At 38.6% G+C, this 16509-nt stretch overlaps 1 protein-coding gene across 6 annotated transcripts in view; it reads right to left on the reverse strand.

Moving 5' to 3' along the window:
* Positions 1-12791, reverse strand: part of LOC118386240 (T-box transcription factor TBX15-like) — a 31112-nt gene extending 18321 nt beyond the window's left edge. For 4 of the 6 annotated variants that reach the window (XM_035773809.1, XM_035773807.1, XM_035773808.1 and 1 more), the window contains exons 1-2: positions 7697-8202; positions 569-776 (exon numbers count right to left, since the gene is read on the reverse strand). In XM_035773809.1, coding sequence (XP_035629702.1) covers positions 569-776; positions 7697-7898 — 410 coding nt within the window. In that variant the 5' untranslated portion in view covers positions 7899-8202. Of the gene's footprint in view, positions 1-568; positions 777-7696; positions 8203-11603; positions 11761-12738 lie in introns of those variants that run through there. The other 2 variants (XM_035773811.1, XM_035773810.2) reach the window with 2 other exon arrangements.
* Between the last annotated feature and the right edge of the window lie 3718 nt (positions 12792-16509).

The raw sequence follows: 16509 nt of genomic DNA on the forward strand, positions 1-16509 counted from the left end.
CATCAGCCATGGAATACCCTCATACGTCATTTATGGCCTGTGATTACAGAGCGGCCCTCTCGCGTCCGGAGCCCTTGCCCCCATGTGCAACACATTAGCACCCCTCAAAAACATGCGTGCTACAGGGGTAATGCATAGCGCACGGGGATCTTTTGCGCAAAAGTAGGCAACATGTGAAAAAAGGTGATATCAAACCTAAATGGGTTATTCGGCTGTCCCCATAGGAGAACCCTTTGAATAACCCTTTTTACAGGTAGAACCCTTTGAATAACCCTTTTTACAGGTAGAACCCTTTGAATAACCCTTTTTACAGGTAGAACCCTTTGAATAACCCTTTTTACAGGTAGAACCCTTTTGGTTCGAGGTAGAACTCTTTTGGGATTCATGTAGAAACCTTTCCACAGAGGAACTAAAAATGGTTCCACCATGAGCCAAAAATAGTTATCCTATGGGGACGGCCGAATGAGCCCTTTGGAACCCTTTTTTCTAAGAGTGCATGGTAGGTGCAAGAAGAAAATATATTAGTCACGGAGTCCTTTAAATCATAAATATGCAGCAGCTGCTTTACCTCCCGGCTTTAGTGATGATCATCTCCGTGCCAATTTCATGGAAGCGCTTCCAGAGGTCCGCGCACTGCAGCTCCACCTGAATCTCCTCCATTGAGGCAGCGGGAGACAGCTCGCAGGCCGTCGGGGCTAGGTCCTCAGGGGAGCCGAAGGAGCACGACGTCCTCTCCGCCAGACCCTCGCCATCTGAACCCGGGCTCGCCTCCGAATCTGTGGAGATTTACAGGATTAGGAAAAAAATGTAGCCCCGGTAAAACTGGAACCTCAGGAAAATTAGTTAAGTATTGACCGTTGAGGCCAAATCATCTGTAGCATGAACTCCGAGAAAGCACCGAATCTAACTCACTCAAATCATATGGGTTTGGTTGGATTTCAAATAATAAAAAATAAATCTGACTCTAAAACTATTCCATTTACGTTTGAAATGTCATAAATTGTCCACAATAGTAACGCTTGCATCAAATTAAATGTGCATTTTACATGAAAAAAACGCTCACCAACAAAAATTCTAAAAGCTATATTTAGCCCAAATGATTGTCATGCCAACTACAAACTACTATCATTCATATCACTATGTCTACAAATGTCATATATTACGATGTCACATAGGCTATGAAAAGGGCCCACAACAAAGTTAGGAAAAGTTAGTAAGTTATATTTTCCCCAATGGAATCTCTGGCAACACAATAAGAGCAACTACAATAGCAAAATAAATGTATAACCTGCATATAGAACTTGAATAGTCAAGGAATTTTTCCAGAATAACTGTTCCAGATCTTAGCTTCCAAATAAACCTATAGGCTTACATTACTACTGGCTTCAGCATTTTATGTTCGACATTGACAACACTATGTAGTGAAAAAAAAAACATTTTTCCATGTATCAGCTCATAAATATATATAGTTTTATTCTATACAGCACACAGTAGTGTTATGAATTGTATATTTCAATTTCTTATTAATGTCTCTGTTATTATGTGCCAATATGTAATATTATATGATTTATTGAGGGCCCTGACATGAGTAGGTTGCTTTGGCAGGACACACAATGCAAACAGGCGTTTATGCAGATTCAGGACTGCTGAGAGACTGGAGTGTGGCCCAGGACTAACCACCAAGTGATCACGACCCCAAAACAAGAGACAAGAGCATGGAGTGGAGACATGAAGACACTGCAGGCAGGACAGCTCTACCACAGAGACAGAGAGGAAGATGAGAGAGGTCCATAGAAGGGGAGCGAAAGAGTGAGAGGAGAAAAAATAATGTTCATCATCCTCTTGAGAGATCCTTTCAGTATGATGGCAGTGATGACTCTCTCTGTGTGAGCCAAGGAACATGGTAAGACAGTGCAACTGTTGATTGGCCCATACAGCCATCATGCATCCAGCAGCAGCCAGCAGCAGCCACACAGCGGGCCAGGCCAGAGATCTGGGCCTGCTCAGAGCCATCATGGCTGCTGCTGCTGCTGTTGTCTCGGCGCTTTACTGTCATCAAGCTACACCACGTCCATCCACTAGCACTCAGAGTCACCATGCTGTCCCCTTACATGTCACCAGACTAGTCCCTGTCCTCCACCGCTATCCCCCTGTCCCCCTCCACACGGACAGCCTGCTCTCAGTCACACCCACTATAACCAGCAGGAACAGAGCAGAGCTACAAAAGTGTGAGAAGAACTACACACATCTGTCCCACATTACACAGGATATTGCTGGGTAGAAAGACGCATGTCTCGAGAGAAGGGGAAACAATGAGAGAGATGGAGTGAGCGACAAATAAATAAATATATTGAAGGAAGTAGCACCTCATGGCAGCTTACAGATAGAAAGGTTGAAGCAGAGTCAGAAATCTGGTACTAACCTTAAGTGCATGACTAATGCTGACTAACTAGCCAATCATAGACAGTAGACAACCTCTGCTAAACTGTGGAGAGCAGCAACCACTTTTTCAAAACCCAAATGAACTATCTTGTGGTTGTGCACAGAGAAATCAACTTGCGGTGAGCCTCAATGGAGAACATGGATCTCCTCAACTGATATGCCTACCAAGTCTAAAAAAAATAACAATAATGCCATCTTCTGTTTGTCAAAGCGTGGGTTCACACAATAAATCGAGCTAGTTGAATGTGAATAATAACGGCCTGTAGGTGCAAAGATGATGGATTTCAGCTAATTATTCATACACAAACTTATTCACTATGTGATTATCTAATTTGGACCAAAATGTTACGAATAAAATCGCAAAGACCTTTCTATGGAAACAAGTTCATGAATAGAAAATGCATTTAATAGAGTTGTAACAGAGTGGGTAAGTAGCAATCTACCAACCTTGAAATTTCAGAGTAACCCAATCCACAAGAATCAGAACCACCTGTTTCCGCCTGTAATTAATTCAGGCCCATGTTAGGGAGAGGCAATAAAATAAGGATTAAACCCTTTTAATAGTACATCTGTTGGCTTGGAGTTAAGCTTTTCTCAGAGGCATCATTTTAAAAGTTGGGTTTCTAAGATACAAAATGATTTAGAGATGATCAGCAGCAATTAGCATTTTGTGAAAGAGGAATCATCACCCCAGAAGTACCAAGTGACAATTTATATATCATATATTAGGCTATATCATATATTATTATATAGAATAGGTTAACAATATTGAAACCTCAGAGCTATATGAAGTACGGACAGAATAAGATTAAACATTCTGTCACTTAAAAATCAGTGTCACTCCATAGACTTAAAAACACAAAACAGTCTACATGGTTATCCATAACATAATTACAGATTCTTAGTGAGACAGACTACTGTCCAAGCCTTATATAGGCCAGTAATAGGTTTAAGAGTGAGATTAAAGATCATCTGTAGTGATATATTTCACAGTCTGGATATTTACATTGATTTGTAAATCCATACAAGAAAAGCAGTCTCTCTCTCTCTCTCTGACACAAGCAAGCGCGCGCACACACGCAAACTGCTGACAGTGCTGATGTTTACATTTAAGGCAGGCAATTTAATATTGGAGGGGTTAATTCTGCAGATAGGCCTACATGTGCTTGTCTGAAACAAAGGTAATGTGTCATACATGCTGGCTCTCTGGGAAACGGGATTGTTATTAATCCAATTTAAACTATTGAGTAGTGGTGGTTTTCTTACACTTGATATTTTTTCCCATGACGTGTCTTGCAATGAGAATGTTGTTTGACCATGTCGGTTTGAAAGCCTCACATGGAGGCAAAATCATTATGTAAAAAATCTAAACCGCACAAACTGACCACAAAGACTAGCTGTTATCAGTGATTTTTATTGTATTTTGTATTTTACCTTTATTTAACCAGGCAAGTCAGTTAAGAACACATTCTTATTTTCAATGACGGCCTGGGAACAGTGGGTTAACTGCCTGTTCAGGGGCAGAACGACAGATTTGTACCTTGTCAGCTGATGGCTGGTCTATACGTGTCAACTGGAGGCTAGTCAAGATTGGATACTCAAACTACTTGCGACTCTGCCAGGAATATGGCTCCTAAATTACTTGGAGCTCGCGAGACAACGTTCCTTTTCAATCAACGACGACTCTAACTTAATGTAAAACCGTGGATGATATATAACATTTCCCTAACTGACTGAATCGCAGTCAATGGTAGTACTGAAACCCTGCATCTCTGCTGTGAACAAATTTAGTTCGGTCCTCCGCATTTGTGAGGCATCCCCCAAACGCACAACACTTGCTGCTGCACTTCACGCGTCAGACAAGAGCCTCTGTGCATGAGGTTCAAGTCATGTTGCTGAAGGCAAACCACAAAGCTTTGCAGTTCTAAAATGAACTGTACAATTAGAAAATAAATGTGTAGGCCAAGATCATTAAGCCATGCACGTGACACTAAATTAGGTTCTAATGAACCAAATAAGATATATATTTTCTATGTATAGGCATATAGTCTATAATGCGGGTAGGCTATTAGTTTGAGATCCTTTTAGATACAAAAAAAATGTAGGCCTATAGCCTATTTGATAAAAAGCAGGTGGGACTTCGCTACTAGGCCTATTGTGAATCCAATTGTAATGGGGATTGTAATATTGAGATGTTGGTTACGTGTCTGTTGAAATTCAATGTAGGCTATACTGAGCTGAGAGGAGATATCAATTCATATTAGGATTATGATTCATATTTGCGGCCTGGGAGGGTTAGAATGGGATATAGAATATATCCATCATCATTCATTGATGTATTTAATAAAGTAAGGATATTCAAACTCAAAGCTTCGAGATTGAGTCATTCATGCTAGCTTTTGACATCAGTCTCTCTTCGATGAGTTCAATAATCTTAAATTCAAACCTACCCAAATCCCCCAAGACTTAGAAAAGACAAGAGTCAATTGATTTTGTGACATATTCAATAACTTATTAGTTCGTTTTAAATGTGTATAAAAATTAAGACATAGACGTCTTTGTAAATAATTTGGAAAAATCAAGAATTAAAAATTATAGCATATATGAATCTAATGTGACTTGCGTCAATAGGCATGCAATAACTCTGGCCTATTGAAAATCGGGATAGCCCAGGCTACTTATTATTACAACATTTGCTACAAAGAAAAGCGAAAACAAATGGTTTACCTAAGTATAATTGCCATTTAGGAATATCAAGTGTTTTGACAGTAATAAAAAGCCTGCGTGATTCATAGGCTTTAAAGATTAGCCTGAGCCTTTTGATTTTGCGATTTTAGATTTACAAAATTAATATGAGCAATTTTAATTAAATAAACATTGATATCAAATTTTACTTAAGACTATCCTTATAGGTGATTGCTTAAATTGTCAAGAATTGACTGAAAGCTGAGTTGATATTTTCCTTAGCCTTATGGCAGAGGTTGCGTGTCCATTCCATTTCATATAGATAAATAGTTTAGCCTATATTATTGGAAAAGTAAAGTACTAAAACATAATAATAAAAATAGTTTAAACGTAGGTCTACGTTTTATTGGCCTATTGTTTCCCACATAGGAAAAAGGATGGAGTTAACCTATAGGCCTATAGATATGCTTCACGAAATTAGAATAGAAAATACAGGGCACAGAGGCTAACCAAGTGAAAAGAACAAGCACACACACACACTACATTCAAACAAAATCTCTTCACACGAAAACACACGCATTGTCTCATATTATATTTGGACTCATACAAAAACAGGTATAAGTAACCCAGGTGTGGCTTGTGATGGCTAATTTCTATATATTGTGCCATGCGCCAAAAATGCATAATTTGCATTGAATCACAGAAACCAATGTAGGCCTTCATAATCTCAACAAAACATTTCTCCAAATTCAAAACCATCTTAAGTGAATATGAATTACAACTGACCATGTCTTCACTTAAGTCACTGGCATGGCTAATTGTAATTGTATCAAGAGAGGCACGCGTGAAAGAGAGACGGGGCAATTTTATGCAGCTAGGCTTCTGTAAATGGAGAAGGGACAATGGCCCCACATGCAAACATAATTTTGTACCAATGTGTAGTAATTTGTGAAACAATGGTAATATACCTTTTAACGTAACCGCTTATGATATTTATGATCATAGGCTGTATCACATCCGGTCGTGATTGGGAGTCCCATAGGGCGGAGCACAATTGGCCCAGCGTCGTCCAGGTTTGGCCGGGGTAGGCCGTCATTGTAAATAAGAATATGTTCTTGACTGACTTACCGAGTTAAATAAAGGATACATTAAAATAAATGAAAAATTAAGGAATATAACTGCGCAAAAATAAAATTAACCGTGCTCTGCTGCAATAGGCTACTGCGTTTTTCTGGGTGCGTCATGGCTTAGTGACGCCTCGATCAGACCGACAGTGACCTTGCATTCTGATACACCAGAAGAACATTCAGTTCCATTTATCCAAATATGGATCAAATTGCATGCGTAGATGTGACAGAAGTACACTGAACAAAAATATGAACGCAACATGTAGTGTTGGTCCCATGTTTCATGAGCCGAAAGAAAATATCCCAGAAATTGTCCATATGCACAAAAAGCTTATTTCTCTCAGATTGTGCGCACACATTTGTTTACATCCCTATTAGTAAGCATTTCCCCCATGCCAAGATAATCCATCCACCTGATAGGTTTGGCATATCAAAAAGCTGATTATAACAGCATGATCATTACACAGGTTCACCTTGTGCTGGGTACAATAAAATGCCACTAACATGTGCAGTTGTCACACAACACAATGCCATAGATGTCTCAAGTTGAGGGAGCAGGAATGTCCAATAGAGCTGTTGTCAGATAAATTAACATTAAATTATCTACCATAAGCCACCTACAACATCGTTTTAGAGAATTTGGCAGTATGTCTAATTGTGCTCACAACCGCAGACCACGTTTGCTGATGTCAACGTTGTGAATCCGAACAATGAACACAATTGCATTTTATTGATGGCAATTTGAATGCACAAAAAATACTGTGATGAGATCCTGAGGACCATTGTGAAGCTCATTTTTTGTTTTATTATCTGTGACCAGTCTGTGAAATCCACAGATTAGAGCGTAATGAATTTATTTCAATTGACTGACTTCCTCATATGAACTGCAATTTAGTAAAATCTTTGAAATTCTTGCATGTTGCGTTAATATTTTTTGTTTAGTATAGCAGCAAAAGGTGAATGTTGAACTTTTGTTGCACACATATCCAGTAAAAGATTTGTATTTATGAATAAAGTTTGACTGCAGAATTTATTATGCCCCATTGATGCATTGTCCCTGTCGATCTGACCGAAGTGTGACAGGCCTATTAATTTGTTAAAGTGATGGCATTTATACAAAATCAATCATTTGGGGTGGGTTAACTCCTTTGATAATTTATGCAAAGTTAAAACACCACTATTACGGTATAATAGTTACACTTTTTTAAACTACATACATATCAATTATGGACACTATTAGCCTACATATGTTATTATTTCACATTAGTAGGCCTATCTGAGGAAAAGGTTATAACTAGTTATCTTTGAAATGGTGATGAAATAGTAGCCTTTTCTGTATTCCTCTTTTCCGTGAGATAGACCAATCCGTAGTTTTGTTTTGGAAGCATAACAATATTCAACAACAAAAAACAAATATGAAGTGATGGTGGTTATGCACTGACCGGGGTCGATATCCAGACAATGCACAGGGTCGTCGCCGTCTCCTAATTGTCCGTTGTTGGCGAGGCTCTCCATAGACAACTCCAGATCCTTTTCCTCCCAGCCCCGGAGCTTTCTCTTCTTATTTGACCCGATCAGGGCTTCCACCGAAAAGGCGTGCGCTCTTGAGCTCAGAGCAGCAGCAGATCGCCTTCTGTCACTCATTTCTCTCAAGGCAAATCCACCAGAGGGAAAACAAACACTCCGTCCACGCAGCGAGCACAAGGAAAATACACACGTCAAATGTTTAAAACGGTGCAAAATTCGCCAATGACGAAAGTAATCCAAAAACTATGACTAGAAATTGTGTTTCAAACCTCTAAAGATATGATACGCCATCCCCACTGCGCATTTAATTGCTCGAAAGTTAGCATTAAATATATTCCTGGCTATCTACCGCTTTTTGTCTCTCCGTCCTGCTCTCCTGCCTCTTTCTCTTCCCCTTTCTGTCCTTCTCCCCTCTCTCTGATTGATACTCACTTCTGGATAACTTTTTTTTTTTTGAAGCGTTAAGGGCAACCCTTTCGCTCACTGTCAAATCGCACACGTCCAATGAGAAGTTTGGAAAGAGAGAGAACCAAAATCTGTTAACCAATAGCAAATGAGAGAAACACCAACTCCTGAAGCAAGAATCCTAAACCCGACCCTTGTAACTGACCATCCAACACCGAATTAACATCGTCAGGGCTTTATGGGGGAAAAATAGAACAAACCTATTTTATAAATATTATGGTCAGCTACCTGCTCCCATGTCCCCCACCTGCCCCCCCATCCGAACCTCCTACCCCCCTCTACAAATATGTTACTAAGATTTACTTGAATTACCTGTATGAAATCATTGTGCAATGATAAACTGTCACTGAAAGCCTCCATGCACAGCTACTGAATGTGCGAAGACATGTATAAAGGGCCAAGAACAAGTGATGTTTCCAACTAACCACATTTATAATGCGGTATTATACAAAGGTTGGCTATGTTTCCGAATTTGTATTAGGATCCATACAATGTCGGAACACTGTCCACTTACTTTTCATCACAGTCTACTCTACTGCATAAATAGGGCTTTATTGATTTCAATATTATCAGATTGAATTAAGTTACATTACAGCTTCATGAACAGCTGAAAAACAGAGCGAGCTCAAAGACCGTGACAGGTGGCCTGGTCGGAACCAATAGTAAGTAGCCTATTTGACTGAAGGAAAAATATAGATGACAATAATGATCTTTATTAGGTAATTGAAACCGGTTATATGTAGCCTCTAGTTGTGCACTGTGCACTAAATTGCAGAAGACACTGAAAACAATGTTTTGTTCATAGTTTTATTTGCCTCGGTTGTTTTAATACTAACGCGTGCATGTTGCTGGTGCGGTCAGTGCGCAATCGCTGGTAGCCTAAATATTAGAACCAGTTCAGTAAAGCAACCTAAATAGCTTATCTAATGAATAACGTTTACACACTCACACGTTTAAAACGAAGGATAGACAATATTTTCTTATCATATCTTTCAAAGTGGAGAAGATGTAACAAAACGGAATATAAAATGGAATTATTGAGTTATACATGGTTTTTATGGTAGACCTAATCATCTTTTCTATTAATCATGACATTAATAAAGTCAGGATTTTTCATAAGTGTGCCTCTTTAGAAAAAAGAGAGACTGCGCAAACACTGAAACATATATGTCCTATGATATACATAGGCCGTGATCTAAATAAAATGTTGAACTAAGAAGTGATATACAGTATCTTTCTCTAGATGTAGGTCTACGCTATACAGCATTTGTACAAACGTGAAGTATGAAATTAAACCAAAGCGCACAAAATTGACCATGAATTAACACTTTTAGATTACTGTTTTTTATTGGGAAAGTTGTAGTATTAGACCCCTTGACTTGAACCAAACGAGCGTTCCCTGAGCCAAGTCCGCACTACAGAAAATACAAAGTCGCTTGGTAAACCATTCATTTTCAAACAAGCATAACCTTTATTTTATTATTATAATGAATGTAGGACTATCTATTTTGAATTTTTCTGCATATAGTAGCCTATTGAGATGCCTCTGTAATGAAAAGTGCTATAGAAATTAAATTAATTATTCTACAACGTAGTCTATGTCAAAATGTTAACAACAGTCTTCGAGTTGTGGAAATCACCCCAGTAAATGCAAACCTGGTGCATCAACGAAACAAACCGGACTACTTGTGTCAGGCTAAATAAACTGAATTTCAATCACCACCTGAGCTTGACACATTATTGATGCATGAATATAGCTATTAATTCAGACTAAATAATAATTAATAAGCAGTCTAAATTATCATTAACGACAACAAGATGGAAATGTTAATTCATCCTGATATTCATTAGAAAATAAAAGTAGTAAACGAAGATCATTGTAATTCAAGATGTGATTGCTGAATGCCTATCAATGTAGAACTTGAAGTTCATCATCCATTAACTTTGAAAATATTAAAATACAAAATGAACAAAAATACCATAAAAACAGTCAATCGTCGTGGTCCTTTCTCATCCAAATATGAATTTATCGCATAGGCTACGGCCCTACAGAGCTACACGTGAAATGAAAATGATTTGTCAACCATAATTAAAAACGGGAACGAGGTTAAGTAAATAATAGCTAGCCTAATATCTGCGAGGAAAGGTTTGTAATAGGAGTATAACAAAGCGGTGGGTGTAGCAGCATCAACATGGTCATATAGGAAAACAATATTGAAATGATACCATCAAACAAACTTTAAGATAGGACTATTAGCAACATTTGGCAATGTGCAAACGCTTATACCTAAAATGTGGTAAGCATGTTGCCATCATGCCTGGATTTTTAGTGTCTCCCGCCCTACGGTGGCCATGTAGGGTATTTCACACCTATAGCCCTAAAATTGCACAAGGCAAATGTGTGCATAATGTCCAATATTCCAGGACAAAGAGTGTAAATCCCTCAGAGCCTCAGGGAAGAATTGGGCCTATAATATCAAAATACTCGAGCACTGTCGCCCATTCTAAAACCATTTTGATCCCAATTTCTGTTACTGGAAAATGTAAAAATGTCTCACTAGAAAGTATGCAGCATTTCCATTTCAGATGATCATGAGGGTTTTTCATAACGGCCCTATTTGAGCTAATCAGCGGAATAAGATATGGGTTACTTTTCAGTTTTCACTGTAGCCGGATATCATTTGGTTGATTATGAAGTGGCTAAAGACTTCAACACCCACCGTTCACATTCAATATGTGCAAGAAGTCGTTTGACCCCGTGACCTCGGGGAAGTAAACCATGCAACAGAGGAAACATGTCCGGGCGCAGTAAACCATCCAAAATGACGACACATCGGCTGTTTATAAAACTTCCAAATGAACTGGCAGTTCAGGCTATAGTCTCCTCTACGTCAACTGACAGGCCAGGTATTTCCAAACACTGAACGCAAAATTCTGAATTAAGGGCCAAATCCTAGAAATCACGCAGATCTCTTCAGTTGATTCGGTGTTTACACAGTGAGCTGCTGCAGGGTATAACACATGAAAACCCGATCGGGAGGAGTTCAATGCTATTATCTGGTTTCGACCTATGCCTTCAGATAACACAGCAGAATGGCCTATACAAATAATATTTTGAGTTGACCATGCATGGGAATTTTAAGGAGCGTGGAAATAATCCGTTTATTTTCTGAATGTGATTGTTTGCTCTGACAAATATTTCCGTTTGGAAAGAAAATGCAATTGCACGGATGTCAGTTACATATCTAGTTTTGATTTACTTTGATTGAGTCGTCAACTAACGTGAAATACAACTAACAATTTCACCATGTAATTGGATTTAGGTTAAAAGTTAATAAAACTAAAAAAAGCCCTTACCTTGATGACTTTTTGCAAATGCAGTTAGTTTCCCACGTTGATTCAATGTCATCGTTTTGGGGGGGTTTAAATGACGTGTAAACCACGTTGATTCAAACAGTTTTTGCCCAGTGGGTTATTTCAGGTTTATGTTATTTCAAACTTCTGAGTAAATCAATAAATATATTACCAATAGGACTACAGTACAAAAGTCAAACACAAATTTAAACATGCATATAAAACCCTCAATGTTTGTTTTTTTGACTAACGTCAAATGAAAATGTACACTTAAATAGGCTACATTTCCTAAACGTTGTATTCTACTTGCACATCATTTGCAAATCTATCACTCCAGTGTTCATGCTAAATTATAATTATTTCGCCTCTATGGCCTATTTATTGCCTTAACTCCCTAATCTTACTACACTTGCACACACTGTACATATACTTTTTCTATTGTGTCATTGACTGTACGTTTGTTTATCCCATGTGTAACACTGTGTTGTCGTTTGTCGCACTGCTTTGCTTTATCTTGTCCAGGTCGCAGTTGTAAATGAGTACTTGTTCTCAACTAGCCTACCTGGTTAAATAAAGGTGAAGTAAAAATGCATTTGCCTCCGTTACGTTTTCAATTTAAATGAAATGAATCTAACACTTCATAAAGTATCTGAGTCCGACTACATGTGTTGCGAATGAAAGTGCCTTATAGTCCAGTCAGAGTACTTCAGCGGATCTGGGGGTGTAGGCTTTTTCCAAGTTTTGGCCTATGCTCTGATGGAATATAGCCTCCATTGAGATACATGTATAGCTTTTCAGGTGGGCAAATTGGGCATACTATTCAGTGTATTATACATATGCCTATAAACCGGACACATTTCGGCTACATATGAAGTCTGGACATAATATAAGACCGAGAGGAGAGATTCAGCCGAGGCAGGCAACAAAAACGAAACAGGCCTATATGTTTTAAAATAAATCAAGTCGACCTGCGTAAAAACGTTAGAAATTCGAATCGAGACTTTAATATGTGTATTCAACTAAGCTCGATTCCATTAGGCCTACATTTATATTCAAATTACCTTGACATATATGAAAGGTTTTATAGCCTACGGAGAGATCCTGCAAGTTAATATTCTATAAAAATAGCATATCATACTGTATGTAGGTAGAGTCAGCCATGTGATGGAGATCAGGTTTCCTCAATTAGCGGCCCACGTGCTGAATTTGGCCCGCAGGTGGTCTTATTTGGCTCCCCAAGTTCTGAGCATTTTTTTTTTATTATCATCATTATTATATATTTTTTCATTGTTGGACATAAAATACTAAACACCAGGAAATCAGCTCCAATTGATTTACATTTTGAAAATCGTTTCACAAGTATTCCCACACACATCCGAGACATATACAAATGTAAGCAAGGTTTGAAATGATTGATTTAGTAAAATATTACAGTGCCTTCAGAAAGTATTCACACCCCTTTTCCACTGTTGTTACAGCCTGAATTTGAAATGGATTACTTTGAGATTTTGTTGTCACTAGCGTTGGAGGAAATACATTCCTAGCTTGTGAGGAACGTGTTTGCTGGCCTCATAAATGCTAGCCAGCTAGCAAATATTTAGAAGAAAAACAATGTTTCTTAGGCTCGAGTTATGCGAACCCATTTGCAATCCCTTTAGCAGGCTACAGAGGTAAGCTGGCTAATTAGCTACAGTAGTTAGCTACTGTCATCAGTTGTTGTGTTATCATATTTAGCCTATTCCACTGTTTGTAGAATGCATACTAACATTTGAATATAGAGCGGGAAAAGAGAATCCGGACACACTGTGGACAAGGTAGACACATTTAAATGTAGGGGTAGACTCATGACGTGTACGGAATTCCATGATCAGAACTCTATGATCAGAATAGTAAAACTGCATGAACTGTCAAGTCTAGACACAGCCTTTGTTATGGTAAGCCAAAAAAAGTTCAGGAGTAAGTAAAAATGTAGCAAGTCACATAAGTTGCAATAATTGTGTTTAACTCATCTCTGTACGCCACACATACAATTATCTGTAAGGTCCCTCAGTCGTGCAGTGAATTTCAAACACAGATTCAACCACAGAGAAAATCACCTTTTTAGTAGATTGGTAAAAAAAAAGCAGACATCGAATATCCCTTTGATCATGGTGAAGTTAAACTACACTTTGGCTGGTGTATCAGTACACCCAGTCACTAAAAATATACAGGTGTCCTTCCTAACTCAGTTGCCGGAGAGAAAGGAAATCACTCAGGGATTTCACTATAATTTCATAATTTATTTAACCAGGCAAGTCAGTTAAAAATAAATCCTTATTTACAATGACGGCCTACCCCGGCCAATGCTGGGCCAATTGTGCACCGCCCTATGGGACACTCAATCATGTCCGGCAGTAAACGCCTCTTGCACTGAGATGCAGTGCCTTAGACTGCTGCGCCACTTGGGAGCCCGTTCATGCCACTGTTGACTTTAAAACAGTTAGAGTTTAATGGCTGTGATAGGGGAAAACTGAGGATGGATCAACAACATTGTTACTCCACAATACTCACCTAATTGACCGTGAAAAGGAGAAATGCACTGAAGTAAAACTGCAAAGAATGTGGCACAGCAATTCAGTTGTTTTCCTGAATACAAAGTGTTATGTTTAGGGCAAATTTCAATACATTGCTAAGTACCACTCAGCATATTTTCAAGCATGGTGGTGGCTGTATCATGTTATGGGTATGGTTGTCATCGGCAAGGACTAGGGAGTTTTTTTTAGGGTAAAAAGAAACGGAATAGCGCTAAGCACAGGCCAAATCCTACAGGAAAACCTGGTTCAGTCTGCTTTCCAACAGACACTGGGAGACAAATTCACCTTTCAGCAGGACAAAAACACAAGGCCAAATATACACTGGAGTTGCTTACCAAGATGACATTGAATGTTCCTGAGTGGCCTAGTTACAGTTTGGAGTTAAATCTGCTTGAAAATCTATGGCAAGATCTGAAAATGTTTGTTTAGCAATGATCAACAACCACAGCTCTTACACTCAGCCAGAAAGACTCACAGCTGTAATCACTGCCTAAGGTGATTCCAACATTTATTGACTCAGGGTGTTGAATAGGCCAACTTATATAAATCATGATATTCCCGTTTTATTTTTCATCTTTAAAAAAAATAAATGTTACAATTTTCTTCCATTTTGACATTAACTTCTTGGTGACAGGGGGCAGTATTTTCACATCCGGATGAAATGCATGTCCAATTCAACTACCTGCTACTCATCCCCAGAAGATAAGATATGCATATTATTCGATTTTGATTGAAAATACTCAAAGTTTCTTAACCTGTTTGAATCATGTCTGTGAGTATAACAGAACTTATTTAGCAGGCGAAACCCCGAGGACAAACCATTCAGATTTGTTTTTGAGGTCACTCTCTTTTCAATGGGTTTTCATTGGGAATCATATTTCTAAGGGACCTTCTTGCAGTTCCTATCGCTTCCACTGGATGTCAAGTCTTTAGAAATTGGTTGAGGTTTTTTCCTTTGTGTAGTGAAGAAGTAGCCCTGTTCAGAACGAGGGTCACTTGTAAGTGTACTATTGGAGGCGCATGTCCAGAAAGCTAGCTACAGTTTGTTTTCCTCCTGTATTGAACACAGATCATCCCGTCTTCAATTTTATTGATTATTTATGTAAAATAATACCTAAAGTTGTATTACAAAAGTAGTTTGAAATGTTTTGGCAAAGTTTACAGGTAACTTTTGAGATATTTTGTAGTCACGATGCACAAGTTGGAACCAGTGTTTTTCTGGATCAAACGTGCCAAACAAATGGACATTTTGGACACATATTGACGGAATTAATTGAACAAAAGGACCATTTGTGATGTTTATGGGACATATTGGAGTGCCAACAAAAGAAGCTCGTCAAAGGTAAGGCATGAATTATATTTTTATTTCTGTGTTTTGTGTCACGCCTGCAGGGTTGAAATATGCTTTTCTCTCTTTGTTTACGGAGGTGCTATCCTCAGATAATAGCATTGTTTGCTTTCGCCGAAAAGCCTTTTTGAAATCTAACAAGTTGGCTGGATTCACAACAAGTGTAGCTTTAATTTGCTATCTTGCATGTGTGATTTAATGAAAGTTTTATTTTTATAGTAATTTATTTGAATTTGGTGCTCTGCATTTCCCCTGGCTTTTGGCCAGGGTCCCACATATCCCAGAGATGTTAAGAGGGTTTTGTGTATATCGTTGACAAAAAAATAAATGCAAATGAAAGTCCTGTGGCTACCATGCTGTAACAGCGTGAAGCGAATCTCTGCACAGATACTGCGTGAGAGCAAAGTGTTGCATCTCGCTCATTTCAATATCTGCGGTGCTGCTCGTGCCAACATCATTTCGCTGAGTCTAGAATTAAATTAAATGACTAGTCCTTAGTCATTGTAAGCTATTATTGGCTCATATGAATAGGCTGTATTTTCAGTCTGCTGCTTATGCCACTGCAAATACTAAAGTCGAAATAAACTGCAGTTGGATGTGATCTGACTAGTTAGTTCCCAGGTAAATATGGATCTGGAAAACTACATCAGAGTCCAGCTCCCACAGATGATCTGCTCCATCACCAGGATGGTGGGAGCAAAGAGGGTGAAAATATTATCCTAAGCAGTCAGGATCCCAGGTTAGTCTATCCAAGTATCACAGTGAGGCTGAGCTCTTCTTTATGTTCCATCTGCAGACAAGAGCCCAGAACTGAACAGGCAGAATGCCTACTATTGACAGGGCATTGGCCTACTCATTACTCACTACCCACAGACTGTGTCTGATGACGTGCGTGTGTGTCTGTTTATTGTATTAGAGCTTGAGAGTTCTCATTGGACTTTCCACAGAAAACCTATAGCATATCCTATGCATATATTTATTGTTTAAG

Source organism: Oncorhynchus keta, chromosome 7 (genome assembly GCF_023373465.1).
Source record: "Oncorhynchus keta strain PuntledgeMale-10-30-2019 chromosome 7, Oket_V2, whole genome shotgun sequence".
Taxonomy (NCBI): Eukaryota; Metazoa; Chordata; class Actinopteri; order Salmoniformes; family Salmonidae; genus Oncorhynchus; species Oncorhynchus keta.